Source organism: Clupea harengus, chromosome 10 (genome assembly GCF_900700415.2).
Source record: "Clupea harengus chromosome 10, Ch_v2.0.2, whole genome shotgun sequence".
NCBI lineage: Eukaryota > Metazoa > Chordata > Actinopteri > Clupeiformes > Clupeidae > Clupea > Clupea harengus.
In genome coordinates, this window is record NC_045161.1 from 19,773,481 (window position 1) to 19,797,321 (window position 23,841).

Genomic DNA, 23,841 nt, shown 5'->3' on the forward strand with positions numbered 1-23,841 from the left:
TGATCTGGCTGCCGTACAGACTGCCATCACAAGCCAGCATTAGCTGGACCGGACATCCAGACCAGGGGAATGGGTCATCCAGAATCTGGTCTAGGCATTAGAGGTGGTGCCCCCCCCCCCCAGCCTCTGTACATCAGTGTTCTGCTTGTGTGTGTCGGTTGGTCTGTGTGGATCTCAGGAGCTGGGTGTGGCTGTGTGTGTGTAAGGGGGGTTTCCCTGGCGTGGGATGGACCCCTCCCCTCCACCCAGCTGCCGTTTGATAATGCTATCCTCCATAGCAGAGGGGGTGAGCTGCATACCTCCCACCCCCTACACACATGACCGTGCAGGGCGCTAATTCAGCCTGTAGCATAGCATTTTCCACCCAGTGTGGGTGAGCGAGTGTGTGTGTGTGTGTGTGTGTGTGTGTGTGTGTGTGTTGATGCTGTGTGTCCATGAGCAACAGTGGGGCACGTGTGTGTGTTAATGCTGTGTGTCCATGAGCAACAGTGGGAGCGTCTGTGTGTGTGTGTGTGTATGTGCGCAATTTTCTCATCAAGCTTTGCTCAGCTCTCTGGAGCACAGATGAAGGTCATCTTACCCTGCGACTGGTGATGTCAGTAGTGCTGTGTGTGTGTGTGTGTGCGTGTGTGTGTGTGTGTGTGTGTGTGTGCGCTGAGGCTGAGGCTGAGGTGTCCATGGTTCCCAGGAGTCTCATTTGGGGAAGATCCCCGTAGGGTAACGCCAAAGAGGGAAGCAAAACAATTAGCCCCGCTGAACAAGCAGCACTTCTATAGGACCAGGAAACAGAGCAGGTCTGTTCACAACTGATTAGACCATCAACAGAAGACATTGGGTATCAGTTACTAAGGCTGGAGGAATAAAATAAAACAATTTTGACTTTTAATGTGCTATCCGTGGTTGTGAGTATTTGGTGCTCTAACGGACTGAGTGGGCCCTCCTCTGGGCTAATGTAAGGTCAGGTGGCTAGTGGCCAGGTCAGGTGGCACCTACTCGAGTTTCGTCATTAGAGGGACAGAGAGAAGGGGGAGGGGGCCAGAGAAAGAGAGATGGGGAGAGAAAGAGAGGGGGATGAGGGGGCCAGAGAAAGAGAGATGGGGAGAGAAAGAGAGGGGGATGAGGGGGCCAGAGAAAGAGAGATGGGGGAGAGATGGGGAGAGAAAGAGAGGGGGATGAGGGGGCCAGAGAAAGAGAGATGGGGGAGAGAAAGAGAGGGGGATGAGGGGGCCAGAGAAAGAGAAAGAGAGAGATGGGCCAGGCGGGGCCAGATGCTGGAGGATGTCCTGGGGGAGTTTTGACTGAGGAATGTTTGGAGTGTGAGCCCCTGCCCCAAAACCCTGTGTCTAATGGAGCAGCTGTGTGTGTGTGTGTGTGTGTGTGTGTGTGTGTGTGTGTGTGTGTGTGTGTGTGTGTGTGTGTGTGTGTGTGTGTGTGTGTGTGTGTGTGTGTGGTCATGCAATCTAGGCGTGAGGAATGACACAACCCAGTGGAACCCCCCCCCTCCCCCCTAGTATCACCCATTCATTACAGATGGGGGGGTTGAAGAGCACATTCCACTTAAAACATGTCAGCCTTCATGCTGAACCCTTGGAAGATGGAGGGTTAATGTGGACGACGGAGGGGTTGTGTTAATGTGGGGCTGGTTGTGTTAATATGGGCTGGTTGTGTTGTCTGGAGGATGGAGGGTTCGTGTTAATATGGGGCTGGTTGTGTCCTCTGGAGCAGAGAGCAGGGCTGCAGACGCTGATGCTGATGCTGCTTTAATTGGGTTGAGACGAGACCAAAAATATCCCTGCATAAAGTTCAGAAGCGGTCTGGTTTGGGAGAGGCGAGTGTGGAGAGTGGAATTCGGTAGTGTGCTGAGCGGCAGGCCTGTGGTGCTGAGATCATCAGAAGATTCACGCTCCGTTGTCATGGCATTTCCTTGGATCTCAGAGGTTCAGATGGCCAACACTGTTAATCAACAGAACCAACCAGCACATTCTGCTGAACAAAGATGGTCATTTAAAAAAAAAAAAAAGAGGTCAGAGACAAATTGCCGTTCGTGTCATTTGGTTGCGTGTGAGGCACGGGGTATTTCATGAGCCTGCTCACGTTCCCTGGCTCACTCATGCAGTCCCTGAATTAAAGACTTAGAGTGGGCATTAGCCATTAAGCCTTGTTGTCTTCATCTGTCTAAAGTTGTGTCGTCTTCATCGGTGTGTGTTTATGAATGGTAATAGAGTTGTGTCGTCTAACTCGTCTTCATCGGTGTGTCTTTATGAATGGTAATAGAGTTGTGTCGTCTTCATCGGTGTGTCTTTATGAATGGTAATAGAGTTGTGTCGTCTTCATCGGTGTGTCTTTATGAATGGTAATAGAGTTGTGTCGTCTTCATGAAGGGTAATAGAGTTGTGTCGTCTTCATCAGTGTGTGTTTATGAATGGTAATAGAGTTGTGTCGTCTTTATGAATGGCAATAGAGTTGTCATGGCTGGAGTGTACATACTGTAGGTCACCTCTAATGACCCCTGACCTCACCCGTGACCCGTGACTCACACATTCATGAACCTCAGTATGCATTTCTCTACTGACAAGCATGTTGCGCCGCAGTGAGAAGTGCTCAGGTCAGCTGCTGTGCCTTGTGGTCCCCCGTCACCGCGGTGACCCCTGACCCCTTCACTCTCAGCGTCTGTCATCGTTACGTCCGTCTCACCCTAGCTTCTGGCGAGCTGCTTGACCAGTGGCCTTGGCCGTCGGTCCGTTGCCATAGTGCTGACTGGGTCGTCCTCAGTAAGCAGTAAATCTCTGTGGGTCAGCTCCGCCTGGCACACACACACACACACACACACACACACACACACACACACGGTTAACTGACTCTCTGTGTCCTGGCATGGATGTGAAATCCAATAAAGGGTCCAGTATGAGGAGCCAAAGCCAGCAGTGCAGACAGGTGGGGAAGGCCTTCATGTGCTCGAGGTGGAGTTGTGTGTCAGAGAGAGAGGGAGACCATGTATTAGGGTTTTTTTTTTTCCATGAGTTACCAGGGAGTAAATTATCTGTTTGTTTGTTTTGTTTTTGAATCCATGTTTTTATCTTTCCACCTCTCTCTCTCTCACTGCCTCTTACAGGAACATAATATTTAGTTTGCATGAGCTAATTCTGTCACAGGCATCATCCGTCATCATAAAGCCATGTGTCTACACACACACACACACACACACACACACACACGGTTAACTGACTCTCTGTGAGTGAGTGTATGCCGTCAGAGGAGGCTCCATAAAGCAATAAACTCACCTGTGGACGCACCTGTTGTCCGTCCCTCACAGTGACTGCGTGCGAGCCCACCTCCATGTCCACTGCCATGGTGATGGACCCCTCCGCGGGTGACGCCAGCTACCTGCAGTCCTGCGGGACGGGGGACAGCGCCGCCTCCCTCGAGGACGTCACCGCGGAGTCCGCAGCCAAGTGAGGAACACTCTGCTTACTCTTCCTCCTCCTCCTCCTCCTCCTCCTCCTCCTCTTGTTCCTGCTGTTGATGTCCTATATCACAGCACTTTACCAGATGAATTAGAGTTGTTCATGTCAGAATGTCTGAGTGACTGCTAGAGGCTAGATGATTCAGGCTAGATGCAATTTCATCTCTTGGTGTATGTTGTTGTTTTATAGAGGGGGGGGGGGGGATTCCCCAAATTGATATTGATGCTAATCCAAAACGGAATTGATTCTGGGAATTAACCCCCCCCCCCCCCTTCTCCCTTCCTTTTCCCCTGTACTTTCCAGCGAGTCGTCAGAGGAGGAGTCGACCTGCGAGAAAGAGGAAGAAACCAATCACCAACAAAGCACACAGTCACAAGGTCAGCAATGCAAACACACACACACACTCTCACACACACACACACACACACACACACACTCACACGATGAGCTGTCGTGCTAGCAGTGTGTACACACTGTTTTTATAAGGCCCCCAACAGGTTCAAAAAGAGGTAGGTTAGATAGCCTTCCATCAAATGCTCACACACACACACACACGTAGATGATCCTTTACATAGCCCTCCATACACACACGCTTCCAGGTTACATTTTGTATACCCTTTCAACAAACACTGAAGTGTCAGGTTTGTTTTTGTTTAACAATGCCAAAAACCTAGCATACATACACACACACACACACACTAAGTCTTGGCTCATGACTCGCACACAATATTATTATAGAAACACACTAAAACTGTATCGTAATGTTCCCTAGTTCCGCCCCCGCGATTAAAAAAAGTGACAAACGGTTATAAACATTTATAGATAAAAAAATCTTTAATCAATCAACCTTCTATATTTCAGTAGCGGTGGGTGCCTAGATTACGACTGGTATCTTGTTTGGATTTCAACTGAAACTTTTTTTTTTCGTTGTGTAGACACACACACACACACACACACACACACACACACACACACACACACACACACACACACACTCACACGGTGAGCTGCCTGTCATGATAGCAGTGTGTACACACACTTTTTATATGGCCCCCAACAGGTGCAAAAAGAGGTAGGTTAAATGTTGTATAGCCTTCCCTCAAATGCTTTCACACACACTTCTGACACATGATAACACTGTGACCAGACTATTATATAATATAATAATAACAATAATAATAATACATCAAATGGTTCTTTCCCAGCCAATTACCCTGCTGTCAGATCTGAGCATGTGATTGCCTGGTCAGAGATGAGCGCTCTGTCATACTCAGAATGTGACATGTGACTCACCTATGACTCATGACCAATGAGCCAATGGGGTGACTGTATGACAGGGTGTTGGGCAGGAACAGGAAGCCGGCGCTCTGGCTCAGTTCAGGGTCACTTCCTGCTCCTGCCCCCTGTGTCCTGTTTCCAGCGCTGAGCTCAGGCCAGCGACATCACTTCCTGCTGATAGGGATTGTGGGACAATGGGAAGGCGTGCTTTTCTTTGGCCTTACCTGCCACGTCAGCGGTCTTTATCTAGTGTCCCTGTGCCTTACCACAAAGGAAAGTTCCTCTGTGTTCCTCTACATTACAGCCACCATATTGGTTTTGTGTAATCTTCACCTCATCAAATTAAGAATAAGCTAGGTGGGGCCATTTGATGTTTTATTATCTCCCAGTTATACTCTAGTACAGCATCTGGCTGTCACTACTGGTGACTGCTATGTGTTTGTGGCCTTTGTGGAGGGTGTGTTTACCCTGTGCCGGTATGTGCGTGACCTCTGCTGGTTGTTGACCTCTGCACGATGTTTGAAGTGCACAGGATCCCCGATGCGCGGTGACCTTGTTTACACAGACTGTTGAACCACTCAGCAGCTGCAGAACAACACCGCATTCCCCCCTCTCTGCACGACTCCAGAAAGTTCCGCTGGCCGGTTCCTCCTCCTGCTGCTGCTGCCGTTGTTGTTGTTGTTGTTGTTGTTGTTGGTGGTGGTGGTGGTGGTGGTGGTGGTGGTGGTGGTGGTAATAGAGTAATAGGGTTGGCCAACTGAGCTGCCGGCCTGGGTCAGTGGAGTGTGTCACATGAGGATCAGCCTCAGATTCACTCGACTCGACACACACCAGTCCATATGTTTCCCCTGGACCTGTGTGTCAGGGGTTTACTGTCGAAGTTGGCGGCGTGGATTAGACCGCTTTAGTTGCGCTCTGTGTCATTTTTTTTATCTCAATATTTAAATAAAATGTGTTTTCTTATAGATTTTTGGCCATGCTGTTTTGTCTAGTTATCTTGTTGGAGTGTGGGCTTTTGTCAGTCCATTCAATTCTAGTAATATACAAATATATATTATAATATTATAATATAGTAATATACAAATGGCTGTAAGGAATGGCAAGCTTCCTCACTATTCTCTTAATTCATCCATAATCCAGGTGTCTCGGTAAACACAGATTGATATTAGCAGCATAATGTCGTGTCACTGGCCCCTAATCAGAGTTTAGCGTGTGTTTCAGTAGTATTGATCCCCTAATCAGAGCTTAGCGTGTGTTTCAGTAGTATTGATCCCCTAATCAGAGTTTAGCGTGTGTTTCAGTAGTATTGATCCCCTGATCAGAGCTTAGTGTGTGTTTCCGTGGTGATGCAAGGCCAGTCATGGGTACTGTCATCACTGCTGCATGGGGAGATGGTGACATCAAAGTGTGAGTCACGATGCCTGGAGAGGAGGGGGATTGTGTGTGTGTGTGTGTGTGTGTGTGTGTGTGTGTGTGTGTGTGTGCACTTATATAAGATTTCTTGAGTGTGTTTGTGAATGGGTGATTTTGCGAGCATTTTCAGTGGCCATGTGTGATTTCTTGTGTGTGTGTGTGTGTGTGTGGGGGGGGGGGGGGGGGGGGGGGGGGTGTATGAGTGACACTGAGACACTGATGAGAGACACTGTGTGAGTGAGGGTAGGGGGTGAGAGCTGGACTGGGTCTGCCCTTCCTTCCTTGTGTCCCAGAAGTGTTGACGGCACGGGTGTCAGCACTCAGCAGGCCCTCACACAGCCCAGTCTGTGGCATCTGAACCCAGATGGCAGCTGGTTCTAGAGGGGGTATGGCCCTGGTCTGGTGCCAACCCACTCCACTGAGTCTGGGGAGACTAAGCCCCCTCTAACAGACACACACACACACATACACATACACACACAAGAGTGTTTCTATGTTCTTACACACGCAAGAGTGTGTCTATGTTCTTACACACGCAAGAGTGTGTCTATGTTCTTACACACGCAAGAGTGTGTCTATGTTCTTACACACGCAAGAGTTGTTCTTGTTGAGCACGTATGGGCTCTTTCCTGTAAACTACTATAAACTGTGTCTTTGGCCCATACGGCGCTCCTAGCCTTGCGATCCTCCTGTATGTCGACGCTTGGTGACGTTACTAAGATGAATAAGTAAAGACAGTCCACTGATAAAGCCAACCTGCTCCTCTCCGCAGCCATCGCCCCGCGTCCCAACTCCCTGGCCGTGGCGTCGTCGGAGGGCACGGGCTTGTGGACCACGCGCGGCGACGGCGAGGTGAAGCTGAGGATGTCCGAGTCGGGACCGGGGGCCGAGGTGCCGCTGACCGTGGACCAGATGATCTGCGGCACGGTGGAGCGCTTCGGGGGATACACCGCCCTCGGCTGGAAGGAGGGGGAGCAGTGGAAGAGCATGAACTACCGGGAGTACTACCAGAGCTGCCGCAACGCTGCTAAGAGCTTCCTGAAGGTGTGTGTGTGTGTGTGTGTGTGTGTGTGTGTGTGTGTGTGTGTGTGTGTGTGTGTGAATAACACTGGGAGTACTACCAGAGCTGCCGCAACGCTGCTAAGAGCTTCCTGAAGGTGTGTGTGTGTGTGTGTGTGTGTGTGTGTGTGTGTGTGTGTGTGAATAACACTGGGAGTACTACCAGAGCTGCCGCAACGCTGCTAAGAGCTTCCTGAAGGTGTGTGTGTGTGTGTGTGTGTGTGTGTGTGTGAATAACACTGGGAGTACTACACCTCTGGCCAAAAGCTCCCATTTAAATAGCAAATGGATGAAAAACGACACATCCGATGCCCAGTTAACTGTAGACTGAGAAAGTGAAGATATTTTGGTGAATTAGTTTGGGAGAAAAGCAAAATAAAAGTTTGTAAATATTAGATTGTTCTTTTAAAGGTGTGAGTTGTTTCCTTGTCTGTGGGCTTTTAAAGCTTAGCTGAGTGGCTGTCACACTTAAAGGAGATGCTTCTGAACTGTTCTTCTTCAAACTGCAGAAAGGAAGAGGGTACAATGGGAAGCATAGGGGAATCTGCTGTGAAAGTGAATAATATTGTCATATTTAAAGCTGTCTGTGCTGGTATCTCGTGTGTGTGTGTGTGTGTGTGTGTGTGTGTGTGTGTCTGTGTGTGTGTCTCAACAGCTTGGCCTGGAGCGCTACCATGGGGTTGGCATCCTCGGCTTCAACTCAGCTGAGTGGTTCATCGCTGACATCGGAGCCATCCTGGCAGGGTGAGCATGTACTCTCATACGTGTGTGTGTGTGTGTGTGTGTGTGTGTGTGTGTGTGTGTGTGTGTGTGTGTGTGTGTGTGTGTGTGAGGGCAGGTGTAGCCGTAATTGAGACACACACATGCAGGTTGTAAACTGAGGTCGTCGCATATATGCATTTATATATGCATGTGTAAATATGTATGTATAAATATATATTTGACTGATGATGATTATTATACTTACTATATATATGTGTATATATTATGCTGATTGTGCAGGGCTGTTTAATGCCATGCTGGTTGTGTAGAGCTGTTTAATGCTTAATGCCACGCTGGGTGTGTAGAGCTGTTTAATGTTTAATGCCATGCTGGTTGTGTAGAGCTGTTTAATGCTTAATGCCATGCTGGTTGTGTAGAGCTGTTTAATGCTTAATGCCACGCTGGTTGTTGTGCAGGGGGTTTGCCGTGGGCATCTACACTACCAACTCCCCAGAAGCGTGCCAGTACGTGGCGGAGAACTGCCAGGCCAACATCCTGGTGGTGGAGAACCACAAACAGCTGCAGAAGATCCTGCAGGTGACGCGTCACATGACCACATCAGATCGCCTTTACACATTCACACGCGTCACATGACCACATCAGATCGCCTTTACACATTCACACGCGTCACATGACCAGATCAGATGGCCTTTACACATTCACACGCGTCACATGACCACATCAGATCGCCTTTACACATTCACACGCGTCACATGACCAGATCAGATGGCCTTTACTCATTCACACGCGTCACATGACCAGATCAGATGGCCTTTACACATTCACACGCGTCACATGACCACATCAGATCGCCTTTACACATTCACACGCGTCACATGACCACATCAGATCGCCTTTACACATTCACACGCGTCACATGACCAGATCAGATCGCCTTTACACATTCACACGCGTCACATGACCACATCAGATCGCCTTTACACATTCACACGCGTCACATGACCAGATCAGATCGCCTTTACACATTCACACGCGTCACATGACCACATCAGATCGCCTTTACACATTCACACTCAATTCAATTTACACTTGGCAGGACACTCACAAATCTGTTTATCTGGCCTGTGTTTGTGTGTGTGTGTGTGTGTGTCTGTGTCTGTGTGGTGTGTGTGTGTGTGTGTGTGTCGTCTCAGGTCCAGGATCAGCTCCCACACCTGAAAGCCATCATCCAATACAAAGACGAACTCAAGGAGAAGAGACCAAATCTCTACACGGTAGATACATATATATATATATATATATATGTGTGTGTGGTTGTATGGTGTATGTGATGTACGTATGTCTATATATGGTGTATGTGATGTATGTCTATATATGGTATGATGTGATACTCTTGTTAATACTCCACAGTGTCTCCTCAAAAACATGTATCCACATTCCAATCCAATTCCAGTCTTGCTAGTTAAACCAGTTTAAGACCCATCTTGTGTTCTTGATTCAGTTCAAACAGAGAGCGCTGTGGTCTTTCCAACTGTATCGGTACATTGTTCTCTGCAGAACCAGTCTGCTCACCTGAGCTCCTCACCTGTCAGTGCTCACCTGAGCAGCCCCAACCCCCGAGCTCCTCTCCTGTCAGTGTGAAAATGCACCATGCAGAGCCAACCCTCGTGTCCCAACAGCACTCTTGTGAAAGCACTCTTGTGTAAGCACCATGGGGTAATCAGGAGAGCGAGGGTTCAACCTGAGACCGTGTCTTTTATGGATGGCACTTGCACAACAGCGCTTTTGGGAAAGGGCAACCCAGTACGGCAGTATAAAGATGTTCTGACGCCTCTGGTCATGTGACCCACAGTGGGCGGAGTTTCTGGAGCTGGGGAAGGAGGAGCCGGAAGAGCAGCTGGACGCCATCATCTCGTCCCAGAAGCCCAACCAGTGCTGCACCCTGATCTACACGTCGGGCACCACCGGACAGCCCAAGGGAGTCATGCTGAGCCACGACAACGTAAGGGCCTCAGACCGCCATCCCATAATATCCATCCATCAATCGCATTAACATTATTAACTAACCTCCGGCCGAAACAGAGTCATGCTCAGCCACAACTATGTATGGGACCACAGACATCCCATAATAATCCCTCACTCACTTATGTTACTAAGTTACCTTCAGCCCCAAAGGAGTCATGCTCAGATCCCCATCCCATAATATCCATCACTCTGTTGTATTACTAAGTTACATCTAACCTAAAGCAGTCATGCCCAGCCATGACCTCATAAGGACTTGGATCGCCATCCCATAATAATCCCTCACACTTATGTTACTAAGTTACATCTAGCCTAAAGCAGTCATGCCCAGCCATGACCTCATAAGGACTTGGATCGCCATCCCATAATACGTCCCATAGTGCTTGTGTTCAGCACTACTAGACAGCCCAAGGAGTCGTGCGTAACCATGATCGCATGGGGCCTCACCCTGCCATCCCATAATATGTATCCCTGTTTTGCGCCAATGTTACCTTCCACATAGACCAGCCCAAAGGTGTTACTCAGACATGACAGCCCTAAGGGCTGAGACTGCCATACAATATAAATATATTTAGCTGTGGAGATGTCACTTTTTAATCTTGAGCTGTCATGCAATACATGTATGCAAGGGGGGGGGGGGTGCAAAAAGTACAGCCATGGATTAGAAGTTCTGGAAAAATTCCAGCCGTGGAAAGCGTAGGAACTGCCGGAAAGGGGCCAGAACCCTTTGGACCATGTGGTTCTCTCATTAGCAGTTCCATCCACTCAAGGGCCCTAACCTCGGTAGCTGCCAGATCCGGGCCCACACCACATGACTATCTTGACTACCCTTACTCCCCCTCCTTGCCTGCCATGACATTCTAGAATACTGTCCCCCGTCACTGTTCTCATTCTAGAACACACACATTGTGACTGTGGCAGTACACGGGTGAAGTCCATAGTGAATGTGGTGATCCTTACTGCTCGTGGGTTTTCCCTGCAGCTGACGTGGACGGCGTTCGCCACGGGCCGTAGGGTGCGTCTGGCCGACGCAGACAAGTCTCCGGAGGTGGTGGTCAGCTACCTGCCCCTCAGCCACATCGCAGCACAGATGATTGACATCTGGCTCACCATCAAGGTGGGCGGGGCAACTTACTTTGCCCAACCGGACGCTCTGAAGGTGAGTTTGAGAGAGAGAGAGCGTGTGTGTGTGTGTGTGTGTGTGTGTGTGTGTGTGTGTGTGTGTGTGTGTGTGTGTGTGTGTGTGAGGCTAGCCTCCACAGCACTGCCTCCCTGCCCCCAGCCCAGTACGCTAATCTTATTAAATTAAACCTGTTGTGTAATCCAGTTTAGCTCCAGATTAGCGGCTCTTTGGCCCAACTTTAATTGACACTATTAGTGGGGCTCCCCCTCACACGCTGACAGGTACACTTTAACTTGAACTTAATCTTCAGCGTGGATGTGGGGCTCTCCCTCTTCTCTGAAGGGTCCAATCAGGGCAGCGTGCCGTACACACGCTGACACGTACACTTTAACTTGAACTCAATCTTCAGCGTGGATGCAGGACTCTGACACACAGCATTTACAGACACAAAGACAACACACTCCTCGTCTGCTGGTCACACCTTGTGGATCTATTTGATCCTTACCACACACGCGTATACACACCTTGCATCTATGTCTATCAGTGTAATTTTAGGATACATAAACACGTGTCATTACGAAGTTGCATCAAAACTCACAGTGATGGTCTATATACAGTTCAATATTTATAAAGCTATATACTGCAAATAATGCCTATCCCCATTATGTTGGAGGGTTGAACCAAGATTGCCAGCGATTTGTAATTGCAGTGTCATCGAATTTGTTCTCTGGCAACTACACATTAACAGCTATCTGTTAAATTCTAACAACCATCTATCCATCTTGGTCCATACGTACTGCTCTGTGAGTTTATATATTTACACAGCAGAATCAGATTTGCTTTCAAGGACACTATGGCCATACTACCCCAGGCTGCACATTAACAACCATGGGCAACATCACTCCTCGTCAACGATACAAGCATACAATCTAATTCACACGATCCATACGGAGAAGTTATACAAGGTGTGAAGTCTTCTTTCCTTGACTCTACTCTGTCTCCCTGCCCCGATAACGTTAATCATTTAACTGTAGGGGGAGAGGGGAGGAGTACTGTACATGGGGCTTGGCAGAGCGATCTGTCTGACCTTCAGTCTGTCAATCATATCTTCAGTCTGTCAATCATATCTACATCAGGGGACTGGGGGCGCTGGCAGCATCACGTCTGACCTGACCTGCATGATGAAATAGTTGTGTGGTCATAGAAATGTTGTCATTGGCATCAAAAGTATCGATGTAAAATATTGATCTTGGCCTTGATTTTAAAAACTCTCTGTAAACCAAAGACCTCATTAAGAGTGCAAACCATCCTATGAAGCAACACTACACACACACGCTCGTGCAAACACCAAAACTGTTTCTTCACACACACTGGCACAGCATTGCCACACACACACACACTGGCACAGCATTGCCAGGCATCAGACTCATGACTCCTGTGATCGCGGAGATGATGACCTGACTGCTGTGATCGCTGAGCTGATGGCCTGACTGCTGTGTGCTTCTGTCCAGGAGTGGTGTGTGTGTGTGTGTGTGTGTGTGTGTGTGTGTGTGTGTGTGTGTGTGTGTGTGTGTGTGTGTGTGTGTGTGTGTGTGTGTGTGCGTGTGTGTGTGCTTCTGTCCAGGAGCCAGCTGGTGGCGTACGTGCTGACCCTCAGGCGTTCAGTTATCCTTGAACACGAGCACACACACACACACACACACACACACACACACACACACACACCACTCCATTGCAGTCAGGGACCTTCTGCGCCAGGGCAGGGAAGAACCTCATGTGATGGCAGCTGTGCTGTGCTGACGTGGCTTAAAATGATATTCATGAAGAACACAAACACACACATGTGTACACACGTGCACACACACACACACCCACACACACACATGTGTACACGCCCACACACACACACACACACACACACACACACATGTGTACACACACACACACACACACACATGTGCATGTTCCCCACACTTGGCCTCCACTGTCATGCATTCCTTCCTTAGGAAGTCAGAGCAGCTGTCTCGGGGGGGGGGGGGGGGGGGGGGGGTTTGGAACAGATCAACTTCTCTTTCCATCTGTTCTCCTTGACTCGTTTTGCCCCCCACCCCATCTGGTGTGCTTTCCCTCTCTGTGCTGTGTGAGTCTGAGTCTGAGTGAGCCCGAGCTGCTGTCGGTCAGATCCCCCTCACTGTGTGAGCAGTGAGCCCGAGCTGCTGTCGGTCAGACCCCTCTCACTGTGTGAGCAGTGAGCCCGAGCTGCTGTCGGTCAGATCCCCCTCACTGTGTGAGCAGTGAGCCCGAGCTGCTGTCTGTCAGACCCCTCTCACTGTGTGAGCAGTGAGCCCGAGCTGCTGTCTGTCAGACCCCTCTCACTGTGTGAGCAGTGAGCCCGAGCTGCTGTCGGTCAGACCCCCCTCACTGTGTGAGCAGTGTGCCCTTACACTCCCTGCATCGGAGTGCACTCAGAAGTGTGCACTCAGACCATCAGAATGACCATAGAGCTTTAATCAGTTACACAAGTTTAATGTCATCGGAGTGCACTGGAGTTCAGACCATCAGAATGACCATAGAACTCTAAACTTGTGTAACTGATTAATGTCATCTGAGTGCACTGTAGTTCAAACCATCAGAATGACCATAGAGCTTTAATCAGTTACACAAGTGTCATGTCATCGGAGTGCAAACATTGACTGTTCAGTCTGGGTCAATTTGTCGTCTTTCCTCTGCGTTCTCTCTGACCCCTACATCTCTTTTTCTTCCTCTTTCTCTTTCTCCAACCCTCCCTCTCTCCCTCCCTACCTCCCTCCCCCTCTCTCAGGGTTCTCTGGCCAACACGCTGCGTGAGATCCGGCCCACGGCGTTCATGGGCGTTCCCCGCGTCTGGGAGAAGATGCAGGAGAAGATGAAGTCGGTCGGGGCCAAGTCCTCCACCGTCAGGAGGAAGGTGGCGTCCTGGGCCAAAGACGTGGGCCTGCAGACCAACCTCAGCAAGATGGAGCGGTGAGTCCTGCTCAAACCAGACCTCCGTCGTCTTCAGACGCCTCCGCCCTAAATGCACTTATTTAACTCTTGGTATGCATGAGTCCGAAATAATATCTCCTGATTAACTGAAAACAAGCAGGCAAGTGAGATGTTGGTGTGATGCACTGTTAACAATGCACAAGTAAAGAAGAGAGATCTTAACCTTCTAGCCATTTCAAATGAGCACAGAATCTCACAGCAGCAACCTTTAGGGGCCTCGTTAGTTTTCTCTTTCATAAGTGTGTTACAGCAGCACTAAGGTTCTGTGGTCTCCATGTTGGTGTTGTTGTGTAGAGGCCTGTGTGTCTCATGCAGTTCTCTCTGTGCATGTAGTTGCTCTCTGACGGGCTGCTTCCCACACTAAGGGAAGCGAGAACTGAAACCAGGTCAACTGCACAGCGAGCGACGCTCCAAACACCCCTGGCCCTGTGACACAGCTAGCGACGTCCGCTGCACACTGTCACAGCTAGCGACACCCGCTGCTCACTGTCACAGTTAGTGACAACCGCTGTTTACTGACACAGCTAGTGATACCCGCTGCACACTGACACAGCTAGCGATACCCGCTGCACACTGACACAGCTAGCGACGTCCGCTGGGAACAAGGATCTTGCCTGAAAGCATCTGCATTGGCTTCGTGATTGTTTTTCCGATTTCTTTTTTCAGTTTTTTTCTACATAGCCATCTATTTTTTTCACATATTCCCCTGGTTGCCTCCCATGTTTGACACGATGGCAGCTGTACCCAAACAGTTAGATTATGATCAGCTAGAAATGATTATCTGGCCAAGCTGACTGACTAAAGTTTTTTTTTAAGTGACTTAGTTTTCTCTTTTCCTCAAGCTGAAGTGTCTCCTCTCTCTTGCCCCTGCAGTAATGGTGCCATGTCCCGGAAGCCCCTCAACTACCGCCTGGCCAAGAAGCTGGTGTTCCGGAAGGTCCGCAAGGCTCTGGGTCTGGACCGCTGCACCAAGTGCTACACGGGGGCGGCGCCCATCACCAAGGACACGCTGGAGTTCTTCCTCAGTCTAGACGTCCCCGTCTACGAGCTCTACGGCATGAGTGAGAGCACCGGCCCACACACCATCTCACTGCCCGAAGCCTTCCGCTTAACCAGGTACACACACACACACACACACACACACACACACACACACACACACACACACACACACACCATCTCACTGCCCGAAGCCTTCCGCTTAACCAGGTACACACACACACACACACACACACACACACACACACACACACACACACACACACACACACACACACACCATCTCACTGCCCGAAGCCTTCCGCTTAACCAGGTACACACACACACACACACACACACACACACACACACACACACACACACACACACACACACACACACCATCTCACTGCCCGAAGCCTTCAGCTTAACCAGGTACACACACACACACACACACACACACCATCTCACTGCCCGAAGCCTTCAGCTTAACCAGGTACACACACACACACACACACACACACACCATCTCACTGCCCGAAGCCTTCAGCTTAACCAGGTACACACACACACACACACACACACCATCTCACTGCCTGAAGCCTTCCGCTTAACCAGGTACACACACACATTTATGTGCACACACACACACACACACACACACACACCGTATCATTTTTTGCTGCCCTCTGGTACATATACCCCCTATCACTAGCATACACTTTTACCACTGTGGCACAGTTGGCTAAAGCGTGTGTGTGTGTGTGTGTGTGTGTGTGTGTGTGTGTGTCTCCTGTGTATAGCTGTGGGAAGGTGATCCCTGGCTGTGAGACTAAGATCGTGAAGCCAGACGCAGAGGGGAACGGAGAGATCTGCTTCTGGGGCCGACACGTCTTCATGGGCTACCTGAACATGGCCGACAAGACGGAGGAGGCGCTGGACGCAGACGGTTGGCTGCACTCGGGAGACCTGGGCAAACACGACCCACAGGACTTCCTGTTCATCACCGGACGCATTAAAGGTACAGGACTCTCTCTCTCGCACGCGCTCGCGCGCACAGAAGTCATCCTACACGTATACACACACGTGGATAGATGGATGCACACATACACACACACACACACACACAGATACACTCTCAGGAGCTGTGCTGTCTTCATGTGCAGCCAAACTGGGTCTACCCTTGTGCTTAACTGTCCTGTGTGTGTGTGTGTGTGTGTGTGTGTGTGTGTGTGTGTGTGTGTGTGTGTGTGTGTGTGTGTGTGTGTGTGTGTGTGTGTGTGTGTGTGTGTGTGTGTGTGTGTGTGTGTGTGTGTGTGTGTGTGTGTGTTACAGAGCTGATCATTACGGCCGGCGGTGAGAACATCCCCCCCGTGCCCTCAGAGGACGCTCTAAAGGAGGCGGTCCCCCTCATCAGTAACGCCATGCTCATCGGAGACAAGAGGAAGTTCCTCTCCATGCTGCTCACCATCAAGGTACTACTAATCACAATACCATTATGACATCATCAAGGTACTACTAATCACAATACCATTATGACACCATCAAGGTACTACTAATCACAATACCATTATGACACCATCAAGGTACTACTAATCACAATACCATTATGACACCATCAAGGTACTACTAATCACAATACCATTATGACACCATCAAGGTACTATTAATCACAATACCATTATGACACCATCAAGGTACTACTAATCACAATACCATTATGACACCATCAAGGTACTACTAATCACAATACCATTATGACACCATCAAGGTACTACTAATCACAATACCATTATGACACCATCAAGGTACTACTAATCACAATACCATTATGATGCCATTAACAACACCACTACCTTACCATTATGATATCACTGCCAGGATGTCTGCACTCACAGTATGCTGACGCTCCTATCTAATGCAATAAATACAATTTATTCAGTTTTGATTTCTGTGGTGCTCAGAAGATTGTGTAATCGCAACCTCCCAGTGTGTTGACATTCCTCCGGACTTTGTGAAAGTTACTCGCAAGGACCAAACTGCTGTTGACTGCTCACATTGTACATTACGCAATATTGCTTTAACTGCGAAGACGGCAGTCCTTAAAATCAGATAAAGCATGGTTTAGAGAAGGCAGCTGGAGATTATGGTTCTTGTAAACATCTTATCTGGTCATTGGCATGTAGACGTCAACCATCTTTGGAGGTCAAACACAGATTAGATCTATCTCTATCTTACCCATAAATGAGAAATCTTTATCTGTTGCTTGGAAGATCTGCAGGGTCATAAACTGTTCTTCTGAGGTTTGTACTGCCACCTTGTGGACAGGAATACTAATTGGAGTTCTCAGCAGCGGGGCACTTCTTCCCTATCTGAAGCTGATAGGATAGGGATACCGGTTAAACCATCATTCAGGTTACAATAAACAACACATTGAAAATTGGAAAATACATTTAATGAAATTAAAATTCTTTAATGTATTTGTGGGGAAATAAATCACAATTACTCATTTGAAATACTGGTGCCAATATTGACCTCTGGGTTTCAATAGAAACTCTTATTCTTCAGTTTTCTTATATCTTATTAGTTAGATCTTCCACCTCTCTCCTGTGCTGGAGAGGCTTCTGTTCAACCTCAAAGTCTGACCACCATCTCCGCAACTACTACGCACTGGGGGTTTGTCACTGCTCTCTGTACTGAGTAACACGCAGTGACTCCAAAGAGCCTGACACTCTGCACAATATGATGCCATGCAGCGGCCTTCTCTTGTAGTATGGTTAAATAGGCCCCCTGATCTTGTAGTATGGTTAAATAGGCCCCCTGATCTTATAGTATGGTTAAATAGGCCCCCTGATCTGATCTTGTAGTATGTTTAAATAGGCCCCCTGATCTGATCTTGTAGTATGGTTAAATAGGCCCCCTGATCTTGTAGTGTGGTTAAATAGGCCCCCTGATCTGATCTTATAGTATGGTTAAATAGGCCCCCTGATCTTGTAGTGTGGTTAAATAGGCCCCCTGATCTTGAAGTATGGTTAAATAGGCCCCCTGATCTTGTAGTGTGTTTAAATAGGCCCCCTGATCTGATCTTGTAGTATGGTTAAATAGGCCCCCTGATCTGATCTTGTAGTATGGTTAAATAGGCCCCATGATCTTGTAGTATGGTTAAATAGGCCCCCTGATCTGATCTTGTAGTATGGTTAAATAGGCCCCCTGATCTTGTAGTGTGTTTAAATACGCCCCCTGATCTTGAAGTATGGTTAAATAGGCCCCCTGATCTTGAAGTATGGTTAAATAGGCCCCCTGATCTTGTAGTGTGTTTAAATAGGCCCCCTGATCTTGTAGTGTGTTTAAATAGGCCCCCTGATCTGATCTTGTAGTATGGTTAAATAGGCCCCCTGATCTTGTAGTGTGTTTAAATAGGCCCCCTGATCTTGTAGTGTGTTTAAATAGGCCCCCTGATCTGATCTTGTAGTATGTTTAAATAGGCCCCCTGATCTGATCTTGTAGTATGGTTAAATAGGCCCCCTGATCTGATCTTGTAGTATGGTTAAATAGGCCCCCTGATCTTGTAGTGTGTTTAAATAGGCCCCCTGATCTGATCTTGTAGTATGGTTAAATAGGCCCCCTGATCTGATCTTGTAGTATGTTTAAATAGGCCCCCTGATCTGATCTTGTAGTATGGTTAAATAGGCCCCCTGATCTGATCTTGTAGTATGGTTAAATAGGCCCCCTGATCTTGTAGTGTGTTTAAATAGGCCCCCTGATCTGATCTTGTAGTATGTTTAAATAGGCCCCCTGATCTGATCTTGTAGTATGGTTAAATAGGCCCCCTGATCTGATCTTGTAGTATGGTTAAATAGGCCCCCTGATCTTGTAGTGTGTTTAAATAGGCCCCCTGATCTGATCTTGTAGTATGGTTAAATAGGCCCCTTGATCTGAGGTCATCTGCCCCAGGTCTCTCATGAATACTGCAGAGTCTGTAGTGGTCTGATAGCCAGAGAAGGGAAACTGATCCCTGAACAGGCATGGACTGCTGGGAGGGAGGTGTCATTTCCCAGAGTGATCTTTTGGCTTGAGTTTATGATGACGGTGTGTGTGTGTGTGTGTGTGTGTGTGTGTGTGTGTGTCAGTCTGAGGTGAACTCCGATACGGGCGCCCCGGAGGACGAGCTGACCCCCGAGGCGGTGGAGCTGTGCCGTAAGCTGGGCAGCAGCAGCACGCGCGTCTCTGACATCGCCGGCGGGCGAGACCGGCTGGTGCACGCTGCCATCCAGGAGGGCATCACGCGGGTCAACGAGCGCGCCTCCTCCAACGCCCAGCGCATCCAGAAGTGGACCGTCCTGGAGCACGACTTCTCCATCACCGGCGGAGAACTGGGTGAGGATCACACACACACACGCACACACACACACACACACACACACACACACACACACAGAAATGGAGAAAAATGCAGTTAAATGGACACAAGAATGTGTCTTAAAATGCACACAGGCATACCCTCTTGTGGTTTTAGCCAAGGACCACACATCCCACACACCTGTGCACACCACACTCCTGTTGGTAGGCCTTCCCCTGCTTGTTCCTCTTCAAGTGAATAAGTAGGGTTGACTGTAGGTCAGGGAATTTCACTTTCTCACTGTCTGTGCCTCTGTAATGTGCTGAAGGAATGCATTCATGACACTCACTCACTCACTCACTCTCACACACACTCTCTCTCACTCACTCACTCACTCACTCACTCACTCACTCTCTCTGTCTCCCTCTCTCTAAGGTCCCACCATGAAGCTCAAGAGGCCAGTTGTCATGAAGATGTACAAGGAACAGATTGAGAACTTTTACAAAGAGGTTCCCAGCCCCACCACCCCCGAGACCCCACTGCCTACCAAATAAATGTGTACATGTGCTTGAATCAGATCCGCAGACTAGCATATCAACGCTGGTATTGCTTACACACACACACACACACACACACACACACACACACACACACACACACACACTCACTCACTCTAAGTCATATACTGATCTCTCGTGCACTCAAGCAATCTTGTTCCCTTGTTCATGTTTTCTGGTGATTGGGAGTTTTGGGGCTTTGTTTACTTTGGTAAGTGTGATTTGTTTACTTTGGTAAGTGTGATTTGTATGCGAAGGACACGTCATAAGCCATTGGTGAAATATCCGTATTCCCAAAAAAAAAGGAATTGTCTGTCAGGTTAATTTGATTTATTTATTTATTGTTATTATTGTGATGATGATGAAGTACAATAATACGACTGGATGAAGTCAGCCATATCAGTTAGATCTATATTTTTTTGTCATGAACATAGGACACACTGCATGTTCTCCAAAGCTATAAGGACCTAATAGAGATTTTGAGTATACTGATATGTTCATTTCCATATTTGTTTACATTTAGCCAAGCATTTTCTTTGATGTATACATATGACACATATTTGGCCAAATGTTCACAAATGGATCATTTAGAATTGATGCCAAATGCCTTGAAAAGAAGCTTGAACGCTTGAATCGGTTTCTCTCAGCACCTCTCCTCGACAAAACCCACGAGTACTTTCTCTCTCTCTCTGGGGTGATGATGGTGAAAGAGTTTTGTGTTTTGTTCTGTTTTGAGTTCTTTTGTGTTCTGGTTTAGCGGTTCCACTGGCTGCCCTGGGGGAACTCCAGGTGCTGGTTAGGTGCAGGCGTGAGCCCATTGGTGAAGGAACCATCTGCCTTGAGCAGAGGTTGTGCACTGAAGCGATCCTAAAACCAGCTCATTTAAGCCATAAATCACATTATCTTATTGGTTTATTATGCAAAATGAAGCCAGTACTCGGGGGGGGGGGGGTCCGAAATGCCCTCTAATGGATTCTGTGTGAAAAGCCTTGTGTAAGCTTTCTTTTGTAAATATTGTAATTTTCTCGTATTTTAAAATATGTTTTGCATACCAATCACTGTTTTCTGTGATCATCTTTGAATCTTGCCTGCCTGACGGAGGAGCTCGGCACTATGCTGTACCAACACGGTGCCAATAGTTTCCTCCTCCTCTGACAGTCCTAGCTGAGGCCATAGCACGGTGCCGTTGAGGAGATCTCTGAGCGGGAAATAGTTGAACTAGAAAAATCCACTTGAAGCACAGGCAGCGAAGGTCTGACGTGTGTTTGACTGCCTGGCAGAAGGCAGCTCTGTGATGTGTTACATGTGAAGCACTTTGTCTCAGTAAATGCAGTTGGGATTTAGTACCCACATCATCTGGACTAGGTAATGTGGGTGGGATTTAAGTAGAAAAAAATCTAGACATTTGTAAATAGCCTCAAGAGTTTGGAACTTTTTTTTCTGCCATTGATGCATAAATAATTTTCCATTTCAGGGATTTAGTCTCCTGACGATGATTCATTATTTATTTCCCTAGAGCAGACATAGTACCCTAGATTGTCCAAAGAGCGTCTTCAGGTGAATGACTAGACAGACCGCTATAAGGAGGGCTTTGCAGAGGAGGTGCCTAGAGTAGAAGTGTATATAGTCCGTCGTCCGTCCCCCTTCCCCCGCCATGACATGACATAGATGAAGATGGTAGCATGTTAGAGCTCTGAATGTGGATATGAAGGTGAGACAGACCTCATATGGTTCAAACACGTTTGGAATTGAATCCACAACAATAATTTCATTACATTCAACTGCTGGCTATTTTTGCTTTTAGAAAAAACCCACTGAAGGAATGCCAGACATTTACCTTCCATTAACAGTCTCTCAGCACTTCTGTGCTAGTCATTACGCCAGGCGCTAAAGGTCACCGAGCCTAAAGGTCACCGAGCCTAACAAACGGGTCTTCAACTCCTGCAACGAGAGAATTCCACCCAGACAAAAGCAGCCTATGAGAACTGGTGTTCACCTGACCGCAGACAGATGAGGTCGCTGACACCTGCGGTGGTGTGTGTATGTGTGTGGTGTAGTGTTTGTGCATGTCATTGTTTGTCCCTGGGCCCTTTTAGATTTGGGCTGAGTCACTCAGCCTGTGTGTGTGTCTATATTCGGGCTGGATGCATGTGAGTGTGAGCTGATAAAGAAATAAAGCTGAAGTATACTGATAATGACTCCTGTCTCACTGCTCTGATGATAATGACTCGGGCCTGTGAACACCTTACGCCTATATCACCTTACGTCTAGAACACCTTACGTCTAGATCACCTTACGTCTAGATCATGAGTTAGTGAAGGGCCTGAGAGAACACCTTACGCCTATATCACCTTATGTCTATACCATGAGTTAGTGAAGGGCCTGTGGGAACACCTTACGCCTGTATCAACGGACAGAGAACAGCTTCTTATGACACATAAATCATGATTATGCAGGTTTCACTCACGTTTGGGAGGCTCAAAATGTTTGTTGAAAAACGAATTTCCTTTACACTTGAAATGTCATAAAGACCAAGAAAAAGACAGTGGAACAGAAAAGTGACAGTACTCGATGACTTTATTACTTATATGATTTTAAAATTAAAATTAAAATAACATTTTGTCCTTGATACAACTTGCAATCACATGGCCACATAGTGGCCTTGTACGCCAAGTTAAATAACACGAGATCCCACTGTTCAGAGAACCAGAAGACATGAAGCCCCCCCCCGACACCAACCACCCCACCCCCACCCCCACCCCCACCCCCGCCCCCGCTCAGATAAATACAGCCAAGCCCTCCCCCCGCCACGGACACGTAGAATAACCACTGACACAGGAAATGATCAATCGACGCTCCACATAAGCCATTCACTCCCCCCCCATCCCCATCCCTCCCCCCAACAGTATCTGAGGACCTCTCCGGATGGCATGGTCTCATTCCAAGGTCGACTCGTGGTTTAAAGAGAAAAATACAAAATAAATCCACAACAGAGTTCAGTTCTGCTAATCACAGGCCTGGTCATGGTCTCTCGGGGCCTCCTGTGGGGGCATCGATGCTGCTCGTCCTCGGCAGGTCTTCCAGCACTCAGTGCGGAGCCGACCGGTACACAGGCAGTCGGAGTCGGAGGGGGAGGGCGTCTGTGGCAGACTGCCGTGGGGTGAGCTAGCCGCACAGAGGGCACAAGTACAGACGCTGCCACATCCTTTTGAGTCAGATTACACTCAAAATACCGTAGGACACACACACAACAATAGCATGACAAATCCCCTTTCCTCTTTGATACGCATCATAAACACTTCTGTCAACAAACAGACTTCTTGAATCAATCAACACGAGTCCCATGATGCTCAATGGCAATTAACTATGAACACAATACATCCTTGGAGGCACAGCACGAGGCTGAAAAATAACAGTCTGTTTCAGATGGACATGTTTCAGATGTGTTATGACAAAACATGCCAGTACAAAATAAAAAGAAATTCTTTTTTTCATTTTTTTTTTTTTTTTCAGTTGGCAAAAAATTTCAATCAATACCATATTGCATGTAAATAGTGTATAAAATTCTTAAAAAATACAGTTCAGATAATTACGTAAGTAATAAGTACTTAAGTCACCACAGCCAAAAGTGCAGAGGTACATAAATAAGAAGAGTGGGGTTGTCTCTCCTCAATCTAACGCTAACCCCCCCCCCCCCCCCCCCCCACCCCCACCATGACCAGCAGACGACCCCACGCCCGGTCAAAGTTCATGAACTCGGACTTGGAAGTTAAAAGTTCACACACCAAAAAAGGACAGTACATCTTTTGCTCTCTTGTCCTCCTTGAATTCATGCTCACCCCCCTGCTCTTTCTCTCACAC

At 48.0% G+C, this 23,841-nt stretch overlaps 1 protein-coding gene across 2 annotated transcripts in view; it reads left to right on the forward strand.

Moving 5' to 3' along the window:
• acsbg2 (acyl-CoA synthetase bubblegum family member 2) overlaps nucleotides 1–22,172 on the forward strand; it is a 28,892-nt gene extending 6,720 nt beyond the window's left edge. For both annotated transcript variants that reach the window (XM_031574319.2, XM_031574318.2), the window contains exons 2-15: nucleotides 3,314–3,452; nucleotides 3,768–3,841; nucleotides 6,928–7,199; nucleotides 7,870–7,958; nucleotides 8,393–8,513; nucleotides 9,131–9,211; nucleotides 9,790–9,939; nucleotides 10,942–11,118; nucleotides 13,904–14,085; nucleotides 14,980–15,222; nucleotides 15,888–16,105; nucleotides 16,420–16,559; nucleotides 19,215–19,461; nucleotides 19,859–22,172. In XM_031574319.2, the coding sequence (XP_031430179.1) occupies nucleotides 3,337–3,452; nucleotides 3,768–3,841; nucleotides 6,928–7,199; nucleotides 7,870–7,958; nucleotides 8,393–8,513; nucleotides 9,131–9,211; nucleotides 9,790–9,939; nucleotides 10,942–11,118; nucleotides 13,904–14,085; nucleotides 14,980–15,222; nucleotides 15,888–16,105; nucleotides 16,420–16,559; nucleotides 19,215–19,461; nucleotides 19,859–19,977 (2,229 nt within the window). In that variant the 5' untranslated portion in view covers nucleotides 3,314–3,336 and the 3' untranslated portion in view covers nucleotides 19,978–22,172. The remainder of the gene's footprint in view (nucleotides 1–3,313; nucleotides 3,453–3,767; nucleotides 3,842–6,927; nucleotides 7,200–7,869; nucleotides 7,959–8,392; nucleotides 8,514–9,130; nucleotides 9,212–9,789; nucleotides 9,940–10,941; nucleotides 11,119–13,903; nucleotides 14,086–14,979; nucleotides 15,223–15,887; nucleotides 16,106–16,419; nucleotides 16,560–19,214; nucleotides 19,462–19,858) is intronic.
• The last annotated feature ends 1,669 nt before the right edge of the window (nucleotides 22,173–23,841 follow it).